The sequence below is a fragment of the Linepithema humile genome, chromosome 5 (genome assembly GCF_040581485.1).
Source record: "Linepithema humile isolate Giens D197 chromosome 5, Lhum_UNIL_v1.0, whole genome shotgun sequence".
In the NCBI taxonomy this organism is placed as follows: Eukaryota; Metazoa; Arthropoda; class Insecta; order Hymenoptera; family Formicidae; genus Linepithema; species Linepithema humile.
The window spans coordinates 4,092,786-4,112,731 of NC_090132.1; the positions used below are offsets into that span (position 1 = coordinate 4,092,786).

At 35.4% G+C, this 19,946-nt stretch overlaps 5 protein-coding genes across 6 annotated transcripts in view; 2 read left to right on the plus strand and 3 right to left on the minus strand.

The window, feature by feature from the left end:
- The window catches only part of Cyp18a1 (Cytochrome P450 18a1), a 79,674-nt gene extending 61,517 nt beyond the window's left edge, over positions 1 to 18,157 (minus strand). Inside the window, exons 1-2 of the mRNA XM_012372739.2 lie at positions 17,282 to 18,157; positions 17,152 to 17,192 (exon numbers count right to left, since the gene is read on the minus strand). The gene's annotated coding sequence lies outside the window, so the exon portion shown is untranslated. The remainder of the gene's footprint in view (positions 1 to 17,151; positions 17,193 to 17,281) is intronic.
- Positions 6,495 to 13,653, plus strand: LOC105675525 (uncharacterized). Of its 2 annotated transcripts, none has more exons than XM_012372740.2 (5): positions 6,495 to 7,566; positions 9,474 to 9,851; positions 10,245 to 10,679; positions 11,254 to 11,849; positions 12,035 to 13,653. In XM_012372740.2, exons 1-5 carry the CDS (start codon positions 7,564 to 7,566, stop codon positions 12,246 to 12,248), a joined length of 1,626 nt encoding a protein of 541 aa, XP_012228163.1. In that variant the 5' UTR covers positions 6,495 to 7,563; the 3' UTR covers positions 12,249 to 13,653. The 2 variants fall into 2 exon arrangements, with proteins under 2 accessions (XP_012228163.1, XP_067211877.1); XM_067355776.1 differs by lacking the exon at positions 6,495 to 7,566 and adding an exon at positions 7,591 to 9,216.
- LOC105675526 (pleckstrin homology domain-containing family A member 8) lies at positions 14,123 to 15,623 on the plus strand. The gene is made up of 5 exons (XM_012372741.2): positions 14,123 to 14,382; positions 14,528 to 14,583; positions 14,679 to 14,800; positions 14,887 to 15,037; positions 15,125 to 15,623. The coding sequence occupies exons 1-5, from the start codon at positions 14,238 to 14,240 to the stop codon at positions 15,305 to 15,307; spliced, it is 657 nt and encodes a 218-aa protein (XP_012228164.1). The 5' UTR covers positions 14,123 to 14,237; the 3' UTR covers positions 15,308 to 15,623.
- LOC105675527 (transmembrane protein 17B) lies at positions 15,123 to 16,758 on the minus strand. Its single transcript, XM_012372742.2, has 4 exons — positions 16,536 to 16,758; positions 16,141 to 16,244; positions 15,941 to 16,054; positions 15,123 to 15,868 (listed from the first exon to the last, which is right to left on the minus strand). Exons 1-4 carry the CDS (start codon positions 16,621 to 16,623, stop codon positions 15,626 to 15,628), a joined length of 549 nt encoding a protein of 182 aa, XP_012228165.1. The 5' UTR covers positions 16,624 to 16,758; the 3' UTR covers positions 15,123 to 15,625.
- A 339-nt stretch (positions 18,158 to 18,496) lies between the features above and the next one.
- Positions 18,497 to 19,803, minus strand: LOC105675378 (translation machinery-associated protein 7 homolog). The gene is made up of 2 exons (XM_012372485.2): positions 19,642 to 19,803; positions 18,497 to 19,282 (listed from the first exon to the last, which is right to left on the minus strand). Exon 2 carries the CDS (start codon positions 19,279 to 19,281, stop codon positions 19,087 to 19,089), a length of 195 nt encoding a protein of 64 aa, XP_012227908.1. The 5' UTR covers position 19,282; positions 19,642 to 19,803; the 3' UTR covers positions 18,497 to 19,086.
- Positions 19,804 to 19,946: the final 143 nt, after the last annotated feature.

Genomic DNA, 19,946 nt, shown 5'->3' on the forward strand with positions numbered 1-19,946 from the left:
TAGCTTACAAAAAAAATATGATAAAAAAGCAGATATACATTTATTTAGCCTGAGATGTGTACTAAATTTTTTTAATTCTGATACTAGTTTTACTTTGCGAATTGGATTAAGGTCAGGTCGTTTTAGATGAAGATCTTTTGACTTTCCAGTCGGCAAAAGCTGTTCTGGGGAGCTCTACTTTTTTTTTACCAAAAAGAAACCTATATATCAAATTGGATAAAATCGATAAAGGATACACTGAAAAGTGGTCGCGAAAAAATTCACACTTTGTCGGTTGGTTGATATTAATCTCATTAATGCGTTAATTTTGTTCTTTTACCGGCGTGATGCTGATAATACGTTACAAGAGAGTAGTGATAGTAAATAGATCGGCACATAAATCAGCGGAAAAAGAGAGAGAAAGAGAGAGAGAAAGAGAGACGATACTTGACTGCACGCTGCACGACGGTCGTCCGGCTCGACCTGGTTTTCAGCGAGAAAAGTCGTTCGCTTCTTGCGCGCTCGAGATCGAAGAAGAGACCGCGCCGAGCCGTAACGAGCGGCAGGACGCTCTTCCCGATTCTGGACAGTGGAAAGCACCTCTCTTCTTTTCGCGCGTCTCTCGCTCGCTCTCCTTGGCTCTCTCCCTCGTTCTGTTATGAAAGTGCTGCAAGTGGAGCGCGCCGTTTGTGACAACAAAGCTATACTTTTATTTATAACTGGCCGACTTACACGTAGACGCGAGCCGGTCCGATAGACGATAGACGAAGACAGGGCGCTTAGATCGCAGACAGCGCGGTCGCGTGAACTCTTCCCGTGCCGCGGGATCGCCGTGGACCGCGCGCGCGGATGAGAGAGTGGAAAAATGGAAGCGCGCATCGAGAGAGTGCGAAAGGCGTGAGCGCGAAAAAAAAAAATCACGGCGCGTAATTTCCTCGCGGCGAGAGAGCTGCGTTGCGTTGCGGCCGGCTTGGCCGAACGGCGCTTCCACCGTCGGAAGAATTTGTTTTCCTTTTTTTACGGGCGCGTCGATCCGCGAGATCGATATACGCGAGAGGCGCAACGGGCACACCCGGCGAGAGTACCACCCCAGATGTGCAACTGACTTTCCAATAAGAGTTTGATAATTTGTTGCGAAATGATGAATCCCGGAGCCGACAGCGGAACAGGCCGAGCTGAGTTTCACCGCATCGCGTCGCGCGAAACAAATGGCAAGTGCCACGTTAAATCAATCGATCGAGCGCTGACTAGGTTTATCTCTATCACTTAATAATGCGGCATTGAGCCAATTAAGGATAGGAAGTATGTCGCGTTTGTAGTAATTTAAAATCAATGACAGATCGATTAATAGTCAATGCAGCCATTGCACCGTGTGATTTATCAAACAATTTGTTTAAAGACTAATGTAAAAGTATAAGTCTTGAGACTCTAAAGATATTTTCAGACTCTTGATGCACCACGATTTTCTCAATTTCATATTTTCGCCGTATGTTAATATCCTTGCGAAGCTAGTATTCATTTCCGCGCTATCATAAGCATATTATAAGAAAACAGAAAAATTTGTGAAAAATCTTAAAACTTTCTTAAATCTCTATGTATTATTCTTTAAATTGATAGACGAACTATCTAGTCTTTGAACAAGAATATAGTTTTCGTAACAAAATGTGACATAAATCTTTTCATATTTGCTGGTCTTTTTCAATATATACTGAAAAATTTAAAACATTTAAAACAATTTAAAAATTTAAATTCAAATTCCTAAATCTAATCTATCGTCTGATCGTTTTGCATGATTAAATTTTTTAAATATAAGAACGTCAGACACAAAAGTCAATAGAACCAGCAAAGATTCAAGTCGAGATTTTGTTCAGACCTGATTAGTTTATAATTCACTAGCACTCGCAGGTGTCATTATACCTCGGATGACTCGGAAAAACATCGTCTCGAGAGTCCTCGTTGTTGGCAAAGAGAAAAGCCGTAGAATCGAAAGGAAGATCAAGAGGAGCTAACTAGCGCGACGCGTTAGCCGGCACGCTTATTAGGGAATTGCACTTTCTTTCACGGTTGGCGACCGCGCGTACCGAGGACGCCGAAGGTGAGAAGAACGAGGAAACCGACCGGTGCAACGACCCGCCGGGAAGTATGTCGGTTGTGGGCGCACGCAATCGTCGCAACGATTTTGAAAAATGGCCGTCCCACTTTTACAGGGGAGTACTTTCACGGTCGCTAACCCCGAACGAGAGGATCACGTTGCTCTCAGCATGGTGCGCTTCTACATCTCTATGAAAGTAGTTTTACCTGCAGTAAGGGCAGCAGGAAAGGGAAGAAGAATCAATCCACCTCGAACATTAATAAAAAATTACAACTTAGCCCTAAGCCACGAATAATCTCCGTAATTCCTATCGAGCGGTATCAATGATAAGGAAAGAGTCACGTGCCGTATTAATTGTAGAACAAATAAATCTCAATTGTATTGATCAACGTGAATTAGTCGAAATATATGGGTCGAAAACGCGAGTACAATCTATTTATTAAGAGCGTCTTGTTTAAATCATTAAATACAATTGAGAAATATAGAAGATGCGAAATGCAACAATAGTACGCAATGTGAAAAAAGATTGACAGAAAGCATAGCATTTATCCATTGACTAATTATTAATAATTATTATAAATTTTTATTTACAAGAAAATATAGAATGTTAGAATAAAAAAAATCTAGCTAAGAATTTATACAATTTTTCGACAAATAACGTTTAATAAATCGCATTCGAAAACTAAGAAAGAATGTAGGAAATTGTTTCGGAATATAAAATAAGATTATTTATCAAGATAAAATCCGTTCCACTTGGGTATGTTTTGTCAAAATGATGCGTACGAGCGCATCGTGAATCTTCTCCGTTTCATGTCGCTTCCTGCCTCTCTCTCGATTTATCTGAACGAGCGCGCGCGCCGATTTTTCGTCCTAGGTCGCGTCGCCGGGATTTCCCTCGGTTTCTCAACTTTTATCCTCGCGCGGGATCGCCATCCACGGGGCCCACTTTTCACCGCGAATTCTCACGATATCGTGCTCGGAAAGTAGCGAAAACGTGCTCGAGGATTTCTTTCCCCTTCCCCCCGCTCAATACTCGCGAGGATCGCCGACCGGCTCGCTTTTGCACAGTCCGACATGCACGGAGAATAAAACTGTCATCTCGAAAGTTGGCCTACTATCTCCCCGATCGCGATAATAGCCCCCGCAGCCACGAGAAACATCTTCCTTCTCTCTTTGCGACGACGCCGGTCTCTAATGGAAAAACGAAGCAGCTGTCTTTGTATCTTTCGTGATTGGTCTTCTTTTCTCTTCAGATAAGCAGAAAGAAGAAAAATGCGAAGTTGGATCAAGAATACTAAGAATCCAAGTTTTCTATAGATAAAAACGGTTGATAAGAAAAATTGAAACTAAACAAGCTTATTATCTTGCCGAGAAGACTTATTTTGTCGCATCAACACGCACAACACACTTTAATTTACATTCAAAATGTAAAACATATTCTAATAAAAAAAGAATTAACAGTAGAAACATTGTAGCATTTACAAATTCAATGAAAAACATTTCTATGGAGAATATATTGAAATCTAAAATTCATGAAGATCTCTACTAAAAAAATTGACGGAATACGGAAGCTGACTGAATCAAAATTTGTTCTAATAAAAAAAATGTTACGTAATATATTGTGAACGTTTGCTATTATAGATCACTATCTATAGAAACAAGACAAAATATCTTTATACTGCAACGCAATTTTTATTCTTTTAATACCTTTTAATTTTTAATCTTTTAAAATCCTGCGTTCACTTCACTGTCATGAGACTGTCATGATAGCGAAGTGAACGCAGGATCATGATTGTGATCCAGATGTCGCGGAAATCTGTAAATCTAGAAAAAACTGATATCACTATAGACTGATATCACTATAGAAGAAACTGATATCACTATTATACATATTCCGAAATGTTAACTCCCCTAACTCTGATAATCAGTTTTTCTACATCTGCGTACGAACACATATTTCATATATGTTTCATATTTCGATAAAATGTTAATATCATCTAATTTCTTCTTCATGCAGATAGTAGAATTACTTTTATGTATATTGTGCGATGCTATAATAAATAGTGACCTCAAACTGTCGTGAAACTTTCAAATCAATACACAAACTTTAGTTTGTGTTTTACTCACGTAAATATATATATTGTAAAAATAATCTTTATGTAGCAACTGCGTCATCTTGAGCATGAATTTGCGTCTATCCTATTTTTATAAGATGCACAAGGGAGAATAGGTAGCGAAAACGCAGAATCAATAATGCGTATTGCGTGTTTCAAGTTAAAGACGCCCTCGCAAGATGCTTCAGTGATTTATCCCGAAAAATCGTGCATTTAATTGCTAGTGGAAATAAAACATTCCCTCGTAAGTATAAATTAAATTAAAGAAAAAAATATTAGAGAAAGTTACTCTATTCATATTATTATAGTTAAAAATGGGAATCATATTATATTTTAAAGAGGAAAGGACTGTTCACTTAGCTGTGCTTAAAGTTCCGAATAAAATGAGAATTTATTGCGCAATATTGCACCGACGATCGAGCGATAATGCAACATCGCGAAACTACTGAACTTATTACCAATAGAAATTACCAGATTTATTTTGAGCCGACCTCGGAGCTGCCCTACGTTGTCTCTTTTCGCGATCGCGTCGACGAGCGGATGCAAATGCGTGCAGGTCGTGCCATGTGGCACCTGCCGCATATTCTGAACGAGCACAATCTTCTCGCACGACCTTGACACGCTTGACTCGGAGAGACATTTTTAATCCTCCAGCGACCGATACATTCTTACGAGACCGCAATTCAATTCGCAAGATTGCTTGTTAATTAACCGATGTCCTGTAATTGCCAAGAGCTTATGTTGAAATACTTTCAACCTGCAAGTTTTCTATTCATCAGAAATTTTTTAATGCAGAAAGTGAAACAATGCCGCAGTAAAAAGATGTGCTTTCGATATAAATCTGAATTCTGAGATAAGACAATAATATATCATATTTCATTTTAGTGAGATTTTAATATTTTGCATTAGAAAAAAATTATGACGTAAAATAAAATTATTTATAATTTGATAAAATTATAAAAATATAAGAATATAATTATAAGAATATAAGAATAAAAAGTTATTTATAAGAGAATCGGAAAAAATACCAATATTTTGATAAGAGAAAAAAATAATTATTTATACGAGTGCATATTAAGATTGTGAAAAAGTTCGCTTGATTATCAGAATCGAATAAAAACGGAGAAGGGCTCTATTATACGAAACGATCTCTCGCGTGTAAACGTTCCATTTGCCACGAGTCTCTTGACGATTACCATCTCTCTCGATGCTCGCGATGGTAATTCGATGCACATTGCCACGCTTGCGCGAATTATTGGATAGATTATGCAAATAACTCGCATTCTTGCCTGGGAATTCCAGAAGTACTTTGACTCGTTCAGACTTTATGGTGCACGCAATCTCAACCGCATTCGCGATTTACATCTGACGATCTAATTCGCGTGAGCTGTGTATTTAATACATTCTGACAGCGGACGGAAATTCTTTGAAGTTTCCACCACGGCTAAATCGAATTCCCATCCGCGAAAAGTTTAACCCTTTCAAACGAGTTGGCACATACACTACTCGCTTAGATACGTCTATTGATCCTTTCGGCTGCGCCGGGAAGGGAAGAGACGGCTATGATGACGACTTGCAAACGAGAGCTGGTTTTCACCCCGCCCTTTGCGCTAATACTGCCCGCTTACGTGATACCTTGCACTTATTACTCCCCAAAGATCCATTGCTCCTTTAATTAATCGTGTTTGAAAGTAACGCGAGACAGTAATAAATGAATGTGTTGGACTTCGGGGATTTGAAAGCATATCAAAAATGTCGACGCGTATTATACGTATATTTGATAATGACTGATAGAGAAAATTAATTAATTGAAATTCTCCATTAATTAAAATCCATTTGGATTTTATTTGATTCATCAATATTAAAGTTAAAAATATTAGAATAAATGTTGTGCTCATAATTGTGTACAAACTATTTTAAAATCTTAATCTTAATTAAGATTCTAACAATTAGGAAATATTTTATAATTATAGTTATAATAATAGTCTCTTTATTATTATATTTCTTTATTATAATTTATATTTCTATATTATAAGAATCTTCTATTTGAGATAGAAACACTTAAAATTATACTTTTATAGAAATAGTAATCAAGAATGCATTTTGATAATAAAAAGTTTGACAATTATTATTTTTTAATACCATTTTTTAAGTATTTCTACGTTGAATCGAATTCTTTTCTACTTTTAATCGAGAATGCATAAAAATTATAATAAAGAAATAAATAAAATAAAGAAATAAATAGAATTAAGATATCGTAAAACAACCAGCGGATGCTGTTTGGAAAGTGATCCTTTTATCGAAGAACGGATGAGCGAGCCATAATAGCCGTAAACGAAAACGTAGATGTTCTGATGAAAAACGCCCTGACACGAGGCAATTTCTAGCTGGACGGAAATTGGTAGGCATTTAATCTTCAAGCCGCGACAGGAAGTACGTATATTTCAGTTATCGTCACAAATGTGTTAGCTTTACCTCGAGAGAACATTTGTGCACAAATGTCATAAATTGCAGATGAAAATAGTTCAAGTCCATAAAAAAGATTTTCATTATGATAGATGCTCACGCTTCACAATTTATAAAAGTGATAAGCGACATGCGACTCGCCGTCATGTTTGAAAAATAAAACCGCTCAACCGGGAATGTAAATCATAAGCCGCGGTGTATCTTGGAAGATTCATGGTTGGTCCTTTCTACATGTCCTTTCTACATAAAGAATTACACGCAAATCGCTTTATTCAAAATACTTTCTGATAACAATGTGCAATGTGATATCATCATTAGTAGCCGTCTCTCATTAAAAAAAAAAAAAAAAAAAAAAAAAGAGGAAAAGAATACCAAGAATCGTCTGAAACGGAAAGTGTAAAATGAGAGAAATTGCGAAACTCTATCTCGACACCTCGACGAGGGATTAAAAATAACGATAGAGCGCTGAGGCAGGTATTTTCGTTCGTAAAGCTGACAATCAAATAAAAATCACGGAGTCCGTTGTTTGTTTTTCCCAAGTAAGGGAGCGCGGGGTCGCATTTCGCAGCCTAGTTCGCAGTTTGCATTCTGCAGTCGGCACGTATTCGCGCTACGACGGTGACGCAGTGTCACGACGGGGGTGGCGAGACCGTTCCCCGTCGAAAAGGAGACCGCGGGGGGCATTCCGGCGACCGGTGAGAGCGACGGAGATGCGCGGCGGAGCGGCGAGGACAGGGATGCGGCGGAGTGCGGGTGCGCGGCTGCATGCGCCGCTGCGTCGCGACGCCGTAGTACCGCAACCCGCCACTCAGCGCCGTCTCGGCGCCACAGTCTCTCACTCCGCATGTCCGGAGCCGGCTGGAGCCGTACGGCACCTCCTCGACGCTCGTCCACCTACTCGCCTCCTGGAGAATGGTAAGTCAACAATCGCGCGAAACGATCTTGGCCGAGCGACGCGTCATCGCGGTGGTGACGAAAAATCGCCGAGTATAGCCGGAAAACTAGTTCGCTCCGAAGATATTTCCGTAGTTATTCCGATTTTACTGGAAACCGACGGGGTGCTATAAGAAACGGGGTGAGAAATAAGAGATTTGAGATCAAATTCGGTACTCGTGTACGAAGAAGACTCGTGATGTCTCGCGAAATCGCGTGTGTTGTGCGTGGAAGAAGGTCGCGTGACTGACGGACGTGCTGCAGCAACGTGTCGTCTGCTACTGTCATCTGTTTTATTTGCGTCCAGTTAGCCGTGTGTAACAGAAATCGCTTAGTCGGATGGAATGAAACCGGATGCTATTAGCAGGGCTAAAACGTGGAGGAACAGTTGACACGTTGTGAAAACGCGATTTCCGCTCCGTTATTTAATGCGACGTGTTCTAATGAGAGGAAGGACGAGGATTGCCGTAGTCAGTAACGTAGTTTCGCGGTTACGAGGTCTACCGCGTGATCGCAGCACGTGACGGAAAAGCCCCTTGCGTACGGCCGATATTTCTTTACAATTCTAATATGTCAATTTCTTTACAAAATTTCCTAATCCGGCAATTTGCATTTTGGGCGTGGGCGATCATAATTCTTATCTGTCACTAGAATCTTGTTTCCAGTGTGTTGCGTAACACTTTTGCAAGTTAATCCGCGTTGAATTTCTATTGATCAATCAAAATTAATTAAATGTCAGAAAAAAAATATATATTTTACAAGAATAATTATTGCATGAATAAACACTTCGATATTTAAATAAATATTCTATATATATTCTAATATTGCACATAAAAACATATTCTAATTTTATTACTTTTTTTTACGGTCACTAAATTATTGTCGATTTGGAACAGAAGAAAGAGTTGGGCAGAGTTTCAAGTAAAACTACACTCTAGACATTCGCAATTTAAAAAAAAACCATGCATGTATGTGTGTATGTGTGTGGAGTACAGCACTCCACGAAACATATCATTAACATGCACCCGCTTATGCGGATGTATTGATCACTTAGAGAAATATGCAGATCCTCGTGTTTGCACGAATACTCATCCGCAGTAATTAAAAGCAGGAAATTAAACTCTGTACATTTCGTACTCGTGATTGAGTATTTGTAGAATAACCGCGCGAGAATTGGATTATCGATCTGTTTTTCTTTACTCGTGAAAGCTTCAACTGCCGCTTTCGCCAAAAGAGTTTTGAGTGTGACGCAAAATGCTATGTGGCACAGACTAGGCTTACTAAAAATACAACGGCAGTGTTTCGCACGATTTCATCTCATATACCTCGGTGTAGTTTAATAATGGAAATCTTTATCCAATAAAGGAGTTTACTAACAATAACACGTAACGTTTGCGGTTGTAGCTATGGAGAGCTACTACAGTCAATAATATCACCTTTAAAGTGATGCCTTTAAAGTGTACTTATCGTTGCACTTCCCACGAGAAATTTAATTATGTTAGATTAAAGCAGTGGATTTCAATAGCCGATGTAATCAATAATCAACTTGTAATTATCAAAAATTGTACTAGCAGATTATTTGGATCAAAACCGTACTTTTTAATTGCTTGCATCTTAATATAATTTGATATGGTGAGTAATCTGTTATTCCAAAGTGAAAATGACATTGTGAAAAAATGATATAAATTTTTTAAAAGCTAACATCAAGAAGCTCTTAAAAATTTGATCGCCTTTAATACTATTTTTCTCTTTTCTTACTTTTTTTACATTTCTATCGATTATATGTTTATGAATATGTAACACATCAAATTGTGTGATGTACTAATGAGTATTAAAGCAAAATATTCAGTCTTCAAGATACAAATACGAAATGTCGCATGTGTATCCAGGTACTTGCGAACGCGACATTGGCGGACAATCACCACCGTCATCGTACCTTCGCGGCGAACGGTAATCCAGAAGGTATTACGATATGCAATTTAGCGGACGGCGAGACCTTGACGTACAGCTTGGCCCTCATAAGAGGTCGAGCACCCGCGCTATGCAGTTTTATTACCGTTCGGGGTCACAAGAACGTTACGTCGGAGTGGCCGATCATCGCGGGGCAATTCCGCGTCCTGGTGGACCTGGCACGCGGTCCGAACAAATTGGAACTTGAGGCAGGCGGACATAAAAGAAGACTGGTTCTTATATACGAGCCAAGGACCACCAGGTTGCGGGTGACGCCGGTCTACGTCATCTGCGCGGGTCACGACGGTTACTTTCAGGTAGCGACAAATTATGCAATAAATTATTATGTACATAGTTCGTCTTATTTCTTTTAAATCAAGTATAATGCGAATTATACTTCTTATAAGAATCATACTTTGAGCAATATTATTGGAATTCTCTATCGCATTTAATTTGTAAAAATTATAATTAGTAATTTTTAAAAACGCACAAACAGTAGAGGCAAGATTATGATCGTAATTAATTCAGCTACTTGGAACGCAATATACACATTTCTCTAATTATCGATTGTCGTTCCATTGCATGCATACACGTACCGTCGTATTAAGCTTGTCGGCTGCAACAATTCAACTATTCTTCCGTGAAACGATTACGATCTCGCAATTTACGCGCGAAAATTACACAGATCCCGGCTTGATATATGGTTTTAGGGTCCACGCAATGAAGATCGATCGCCCGAGAGCGCGGCGACGAGAATAGGACTCGGCGCCAGGCTTCTCCAGACTCTAACAGCCGAGAAACTCTTAGAAGCCGGTTACGGCAGAAAAACCTTCCAACTGGAAAGAGATCTAGACGGCCCGGAATGCTTGGTGATGCACAGTATGCTACACGTGGATCGGGCACGAGCGATGAAGCAAAGGGAGCTCTGGGAATTGATCGCGCGCGAGCTAATGACCGGTCCTTTGGCGTCCAGGGATCGCAAGTACCTGGCGTTTCTATCGTGTACGAGATACCGCGGCGCACCTAGTCCTAGAACGCACGAGGACACCCTGGCGAGGACGCAAGGTCACGCGGCTCTCGGCGGAGGTGGTTTAGCGCTCTTCGGCTCGGCGTGCCTGCACACCTGGCCCACATGTATGCCTCAGGTTGGTTGACGATCGTTAATTAAAATAATTTGACGTGGCAAAGAATCCATATTATATTTGTATCTTATTTCGAAAATTGAAAAATGACATTTGATGCATTATATTTGTAGGCGCGCGTTTTTCGTTAGCTGTTAATAATGTTTTCAGTACGTGTTTATATATTTTTATTTTGATAGGCTACGGGCAGATCATCGATCGAACTCAAGGTTCAATCGGGCAGAGTCGCATACGAGCCGTGTAATTGTTTATAGACGATCGACAGAGAGACAGAGTCCGAAAGTCATGGCGAAATAACGGATAAATAGACGCGGCGCGATATCTTTATCCAAATATTACATCTTTACTAATCACTCGTTTCTTTCTTCAATTAAATATTATAACGAAAAGCTCTCGAATTATTTATCCAATCGATTTACACCTCACCGATCTCACGTATTGTTATTTAAAAATTGTATTATCGTATATAATTTAGACGTTACCGAAAATAATATATTTGTTTCTTATTTCAAAAATTGAAAGAAACAATATTTAATATATTATATTGATATCTCAATAATCAATATGAATAATTCAGGTATTGCCGAGATTCCTGGACGCCACTCTAATCGACACGGAGCAACTCATGGACGATAGTAATTACCGCGGCACTCACGGTGGCTGTCTAGCGACAACGTTAGGATCCGTTCTACACGAACTTGGTCACACATTCGACCTCGGTCACACTCGAGAAGGAATAATGGGTCGAGGATTCGACTACGTCGATCGGGTCTTTGTGGGCGCGGCTGGAATCGATTTTAATCGCAATCCTATCAGAAGGGATCCTCAACACACGACCGTCGCGCTTAGCAGACCTCTCAGCGTTACGGTAACCGTGCAGGAATTCGTGGTGTCAAGTCCGCGAAGAGGCAGACTGCTCTCGGAAACATCTAGACCTTCGCCGTCGCCTACTTCGAGACAATTGTCCGGAAGACTCTCCGCGCCGGCTAGTCCTGAGCTCAACAGATCACTTTCTAAGAGCCTGATCGCTTCGCAATTTTTCTCACAGCCCGATCGAACGTTTTGGGGTCCATCGTGCGCAGCGTTGCTCGCCCATCACCGATGGTTTAACAGCGAAATGGACAATTTTTCGAATAAGCGAAACCATCACGAGATAGAGTACGATGGGAAAAGGTGAGTCGACTGTCAAATATGTCAAATGCTCTTTCTTTCTAAATAATGTAAATAATTAAAGTGTCTAAATATCATTTTTAATGACTAATTTGTTCTTAAATTGTTTAGATTTCTCATATTTTACTTAAATTTCTCTACAAATTAAATAAATTTCAACACAATTATTTAAAAAATAATTTTTTTAGAAACGTGGTGCGATCACAATATGGAGTACGAGTGATAGAACTTAGAGAAACCTCGGGGGGGATGGTTGTGGGGTCTCGCCAATTTCCCGGTTTGCGACCACCTATGGAGGCTCTTGTTCCACCACCACCGCCCCACTGCCTCACCGCTCTTACCCTCGTTGCCGAGGACTCCACCGGGAATGTGCTCAAACATCCTCTTCCCACTGCCTTTTAAAGGTCAGCAGAAACAGTGATGCGTAATTTTACTTTCAGCGAAGGCGAAGGTCATTACAGGTTGTAAGCAATATCGGCTTAATATACGCGCACTGTAAATTATTTAAAGAAATGTTCTGTTCTCCGTTTAGAAGCTTATTAAGTGTTTTAATTACATATGTATAGAAATACATATTTTTTATTGATATTCCTTACGCATTAATTATATTTGTTAAGAAATTTGCAAATAGATGTGATATTTTTAGATATATATATATATTTAAAAATATATATATGTAATGCTGAATGAGAATATAAAAATTTGAAAAATGATATCTAAGAGATATCAACTAACAATTTAAGTTTTATGCTGAATCAAACTAAATGATTTTCTATAATTTTGTATACATAATAATATGTCAATAGAAATTTTTTATTTATATTTAAATGAGCATAGAATTAATTATTTAGATATCTTATGGTGATATTACAGTTTTTGTTTCAACTGCATTAATCAAAGTATCGTACTGCCATTATTATATCCCTTCTAAACTTATATGATTTCAATCAGAACAAAAGCATGAGACAATGTGCAGATGGAATTGGCAAAAACCGTTTTCTGTTGTGTAATTTAATAAATATTTAGTTGTATGATTTGTTACACCAAAAATTCTAATAACGATGGAATTTTTAGATATTTATGTTATTAATTATATTTTCGGATTTATAATTTCGGATTACGATTTGTACAACTGAGAATCAAATAAGAATGTGTACCCGTTGTTACGTATATGACTCTGACGTATAAGTGATACAGATTTTATATAATAACGTACGATTACACGCATTAGTCAAATGACAAATATTTGATAACTATATGGGGTACATATTTTGCTCATGTACAACACTTTCTATGTTGTCAAATATGCAGGGAACTACTTTATAATAATTTATTTTGTAAACATAATACCTAGCGTTCCATGAGCGACAGCCTCAATTCTTACTAGTGTAAAATAATTAATTAATAATACACGTAACGTGCACAAATGCGTTGACAAATATATATATATATATATATATATATTTAGTAAGATATTGGAAATGCTTGTATAAAATTACGACGCGGAAAAACTTCATAGAATAATGTTACGTAATGTAATGCGTTTCATAGAATAATATACGTAACACACTTATATAAGTAGAATTTAAAGAACGATTGAATCTTAAGTTAATAGAGTAAAGAAACTTGTACATTATTAAGCATATGTACAGTATTATATCTTAATTATTTTAATATCTTAAATTATTTTAATAAGTTATGTTAGCAAAACAAAAATTACAGAGACAATATTGTACCACCGACTCTGCAAATTGGCGACAAGAATCTATCTATTAAGCTACAAATATAAATTTAGTTAGAAACACGACTATTATTCTATCAATTTTATACCCTCTTATTCTACCAATTCTACTCCTCAATGTTAAATTTGCAATGCATTTATATGTAATTGTTACAATTTACATTATACACATACATATCAAATAAATAAATAAAAATGTGGAAAAAAGCTCGATGAGCAAAAAATCTGAAGAAAACAAAGAGCATAGTTTGATATATCATACATAATATACATGTATTAATATATCTGATATATTATAGAGTGATTAACAAATTAATAAAATGTTGCAAACATTTTTAATATTTAAAAATATATTATTTAAAAAATTTGGAATTAAAACTTTAAAATTGTATATTATATAGTTAAATCCGTATACATATAGTATATATTTAATTTATAATTTATAAATTAGCACGGAAATGCACCAAACTTCGGTACATTTACCGACATCCAAAAATGAATGTGGCTATGTAAATCCAACTATACAATGTAGATGTAGCGGTAGTCATTTTCTTTCCATCGGATAGATGAATATATTATTATTGACACATAGCAATGTATCAACTTGTGTCAAGATAATACTTATTTTTTTCCATTTTAAGTAACAAAACATGTCATTCTTCAATTCGACGTCTCCAGAAAACGTTTGTGCGTTAACGGAATCGAACAACAAAATGCAATTTCCTGAAATAATTGATAACAAAATAAATACAGAAGAGTTTCTGCAAGCCTCTCGCGATGTTGTACAAATAGTTGGTATATATACACCGTACTTATTCTTACTTTTAATCCCAGAAGAATCAAAATTAATCAATGAACAGTTAGAAATTTTGTATTAAATGTAACCTGACTTTGAAGCATTATATAAACGATTTAAGAATTGTGAACAAATCTATTCCAGATAAATTTGGCAAATTGTTTGCCCCAGTACGACATGACATGCAAGGCAACATTGACGTAAGTGAACAGTGATTTATATAGATAAAGTTTATTAATATTCACTGTTGAAACCACTCTATGAATTTTAAGGATTATATATTTTTTGGTTATAGAAACTAACCACTAGATATTCTATGGATAAAAAGAGTAACTCAACCCTACAAGATATGATTTTACTTGAAAAATCTACTGAGAAAGATCTCATTGCACTTGATGCCTTAATGTGGTTAAGAAGGTAAGTTGAAAATGTATTTGAAAATTTTCTTGGGCTATACATATGTACATGTATAAGACTTATTCAATAATTACTATATGTTCTAGGGCCTTACATATGATTTTATTATTCTTCGAAAGAATTATAGAAGATCACAAAGCTGGGAATGCAACAGAGGACTTGGTTGCATTTTTAAAAGAGGCTTACAAAGAAACTTTAGAGCCATATCATGGTTGGATGGCACAACAATTATTTAGTGTAAGCGAAACTTTTTCTATATGTTAGATTATAAAAATTATAATACCAGAAATAATAACTTGTGTTTAAATATTAACATTATTGCAGCTTTTGTCACGTATGACACCTACTCGTTCTCAACTATTACTAGCATTAGCAGATGGAGAAACTGGGAAAGAAGAAATTACTTTACATGACATGGAGTTATCCTTCATAAGTTTAAGAAAAAATGTGTTGGCTTTAAAAACATTTTATGATGAAAATAATCTAGAAGATATTACTGTAGTATAAGATAAAATTTAATATTGTTTTTATTATGTAGTTTCATATTGAAAATACATTGAAGTGAATACACAAAAGTGAGAAATTAACAAATTACTTCCAAAAAAAGTAGAGCAAAGCTAAAAGATTTATTGTTATGGATTTCTATAAGTATTCTATATCTTTAAGTTATATAAAAGTACAAAAATTAATTTAATTTAACGTTATATGATGTTATATTAAATATATATATATTAAAACATTTAATGATGCAATATTAATGTACATTATTGTAATAATATTGTACTGTCAATTTCTAAAAGCAATAAACTTAAATATATATATACATTAATGTATGCTATCGTCAATTCCATATAATTGTGCAACATAAAATCGTTTAGCATGATGATCTGCTGATTTCCTTAAAGCTACTGTGGCTGTTAAAATTTCTATAATGAGCAGAAACATCATGATACCATTAGCAACTGTCTCGCTAACATGAGATTTAGTTTTGCTATCAAAAAGGAGAACCATCTCCAGAGGAAAATGAATAAGAGTAGATATCAGCCAAAAGCTTGCCAGTTCTGGAATCTGTGTGGAGATATGATTTTTAATCTTAACTCATATTTTTACCTAATCTAGCTTAAAATTTAAACAAACTACCTTCTCTGCTAAATTTCCAAGATATCCCAAATACAGTCGTATACTTTCCAATATTGATATAACAATAAATATTGCTATAGTTATAAATTTATATACATCTGTCAAGTAATAATACTGTAAAATAAAAAATATCTCAACTTATACTATTTCTAAACATCAGGATTTTCAAGAATAAACTGTACATATTATTATATATTTACTTTTGCATCTAAGTTAACAAGTATTATTAAAAACCATAGTGGATATACCCATATATTAAAATACAATGCCATTTGAAGTGGTAAATTGGATTGTATTTGATTTCCTGCAAAAAGCAAGTAGTGAGTCATAAAAAAAAATTCTAGGATGCCCAAATCATTAAATTAGTGTAAAATTTAATTGTAAACTTTTCATACATTATATAAAATTATTAAAACTCAATAATTAGCTCTATAATAAACAAAAATTAATCGACTGGTTTTAATACGTCCTTATATTATATTCTGAATATTATAAATGCTGAAAAGATCAGTTTATCATATTTATGTTTCTCATAGAGAGAGAGAGCAACAAATGTCAACAATGATAACAGAAGAAAGTTGCGAAAAAAACATACCTATATCATAAAATTCCTTTTTCCTATCGTAATATACTAAACCAGGAAATATACGATCCGATGCAGTGACAACTGGTGCCCTCCACATCGTTTTTAATGTGTAATTTTCACTTTCAGACTAATGACAAAATTTTATTACAATTCGCAGAGAATAACCTATGAACGACCTGGAGCGATCATACCGGCATTTTTTGTGAGACGCTTACGAACCTTTGTCATGTACCGCCATCTTCAACGTTAGAGTTGAAACCACAACTACGATATTCCAAGTTTGCACAAATGATAAATAATAACTTTGCCGTTTTGGTGCATATTTCCGTGCAAAATTCATAAATTGTAAGTTAAAAATACATGCAGCATTTGAATTTCATTGTAATGTAAATGTATAATATATAATTCTTCTGACTCCTCTTACAAGCTCGAACCGATTAATCGATTCGTACCCACATAGCACAACACATCCTAGGAATATCTTAGGGATATCTCAATGTCCTGAGAATTGCCTCAGGACATTCTGAAAATTGTCTCAGAACATCCTGAGAATATCAAGAATATCTCTAGGATGCTATCTGGGTAAAAAAAGCGCGCATTGTCAAAATTGAAAAAAATTACTCACCCACACATGATGTGCAGCAGCAGAGATGTAACAAAGTTGATCTGAAAAATATAAATATACAAATAAGTACATACAATAAATACATTACTATTAAATATATTAAATAATGAATAAGTAGTAAATTTTTTACTCTATTCGTGATGTGACGTTTCGTCATCCCGATGCGGCCCATGATGCTCAGAAGAGATGAATTTTCTCTCTTCTTCTTCTTCCTTGTGACTCCTGCTTGGCACTTACACAATATTACTCAAAAAAAGTATGGATAAATGAGAGTGATAAGATAAAATTGTAAACTAGGTCCCTTTTTGGCAAAAGTTGAAGTAATAAACACTGATTGATACTCGGGAAAATATGATTCATTGAAAGCGTGTGACCCGCACTCCCAACGCGTATTTCATCATATAATAATCACACGATATTCCCGACATTAATCGCACTGCCGATATTAGCAATTAACAGAGAATTACCGCAATGTAAGAGTAAATTGATACTCCGACACAAATATTTAATGCTGAACTCTTCGATTTAACTTTTATTGAAATATTGCTCACCTCCGCAACCGGCAAAATTCACTAATTTCACACGATTGAATCACAATATAACCTTTGCGGCAAAATTGTGTATACTGCGAGCGATAGATTTTTTGCAAGTGTACGTGTACGTGTTTATCAACAAGTTGCGCGCGAAGGATACCACATACGAGGAAAGCCTTCGTAAACACCGTTTTTATATCCTTTTCAGAAAGTTCGAGAAAGAAAGTCTTGTATTATCCGATCTGATAATGCGCAAATAGATCTTTCTGAAAAAAGCTCGATTTCGTTAAATAAACTCTCTATTTTTTCGAATATAATCGGCACCACCGAAAGCAACAAGCACGTTTAGAATTGCGGCTGATTTCAGCGCTCTACGCTCTGCAATAGGAGCATGAAGCTACGATCGCGACGATCGCGACGATCGCGACAGCGTGCGAAGCTGCAACTAATATTGTGCCGCGCCTTTTACGAACTATCATAAAAGCACAAGGGCAAACAAATTATTGGCTAAATCTCCAATAACAGATAAAGTCACATATATTCGTACCTTATCAGTTAGAATCTAACTGATAAAGTTGATTTCTAAAACGCTTGCAATATATTATATTTTATATTTATATTTCAATTTTTAATCAATTGTATGATGATAAATCTTTTAATCTAAATTACTTTTTAGAATGGAACAAAAATCTTCTTTATAAGAAAACTAAACTGAAAAATTAAAATTATTATAAAATAAAGTTTTTATAAATTTTACATAAAATTATTGCAGTTTTAATACTGTTGATTTTATATAATATGACACATAGAAGTATAAAAGATACATTGTTTTTATTTTTATGTTGCATATCAATACATTGAATATGAGAGTTAATTTGGCATTTCATACAAAACTGTAACTTTCAAGACAAGTCCTTTAGCAAATGTAATAATTACATTAAACGCGCACATATTGAATAAAATATCATTTTACACTACACAAATCCTTTTCAAAATCCTAAAAAGAATCACATAATAAATGACATAATTACAACATATAATTATATTGAGAATGTAACAGTTTAATATCAATAGTATTTAACATCAAAAACTGACATATTCTAAATGTGGATTGATATTGTTTTATGAATTTTGAATTTTTCTTTGTAATTACTGTGAAATATAAGTCCTGTATATTAATTAATATAGACATACAAATTCAATACAATTCAATTAATATCGGTTTTATAAAAATTTAACACAAAATACATACATAATTTTTATTTACAAGTTTAAAGATTTCTCAAAATTAAAAACCATAAAAAAAAGCTGTAGTCTTATATAACAATTGATCAATCCATAATTATTGTTGTAATCATCATGTGCACAGTAAATCACAAATTTCACCCACTGCTACATGAGATCATTTCTTTCCAGATTTCTTTATACCACCAGTAACTAATGGGCCTTTTTGACTGGCTTTCTTCGCTGCTTCTGCTAATGCTTTTTGCTGTTCCTTCTGCTTTTGTTTAAATGCTACATCCTGATCATCTAAAACTTTCGATTCCTTCTTTGGTGCCTTCAAGGGCTTCTTTTTACCTCCATCCCGACCAGACATTCTAAAATACATAAAAATGGTCAGATATTACAAATAAATAATAATTGCTTAAGAAAGATACATATTTTTAACAATGTATATAACATATTAAATCAATATAACCTCTAACAAAACAGAAAATAATTAGATACTGTAAATAAATTAAGTAACAAGTATTCAATAGTTATAATACATCAAGAATGTCAGCTATGTAGTTAATATGAGATCAATAATCAAACATGACTTAAATATGTAGAACATACTTCAAAATCACACGTAAGATACTCTGATATCCATTATTCTGATTTAGAATATTATGTATTATCGTAAATACAATCTCACAATAATAAAATTTCAATAATATTAAAATTCCCGACTTACTTGCAATTATATTAAGGCTCCAAATAGAATGAAAATCGAAATATAAATGAGAAAATATAGATTTGGAAATTTGTCCGTTAGAACTGATAAATGTTTATGTGGTATGGTAAATTTCTCCAACCGATTGTACATTCCTAAACAAAAGGTGGCAACATTTCTTTACTGAATGAATTTCAGAACGCATCCAAATTCCAAGCACAGATTGGTATTTTGTTGCGTTCCTAAACTCATTGAATCAAAAAAATGCAACTTTGTTTGTGAGTGTACGAACGAGTGCTGCCACAAGTAATGTATTATAGAAGCTC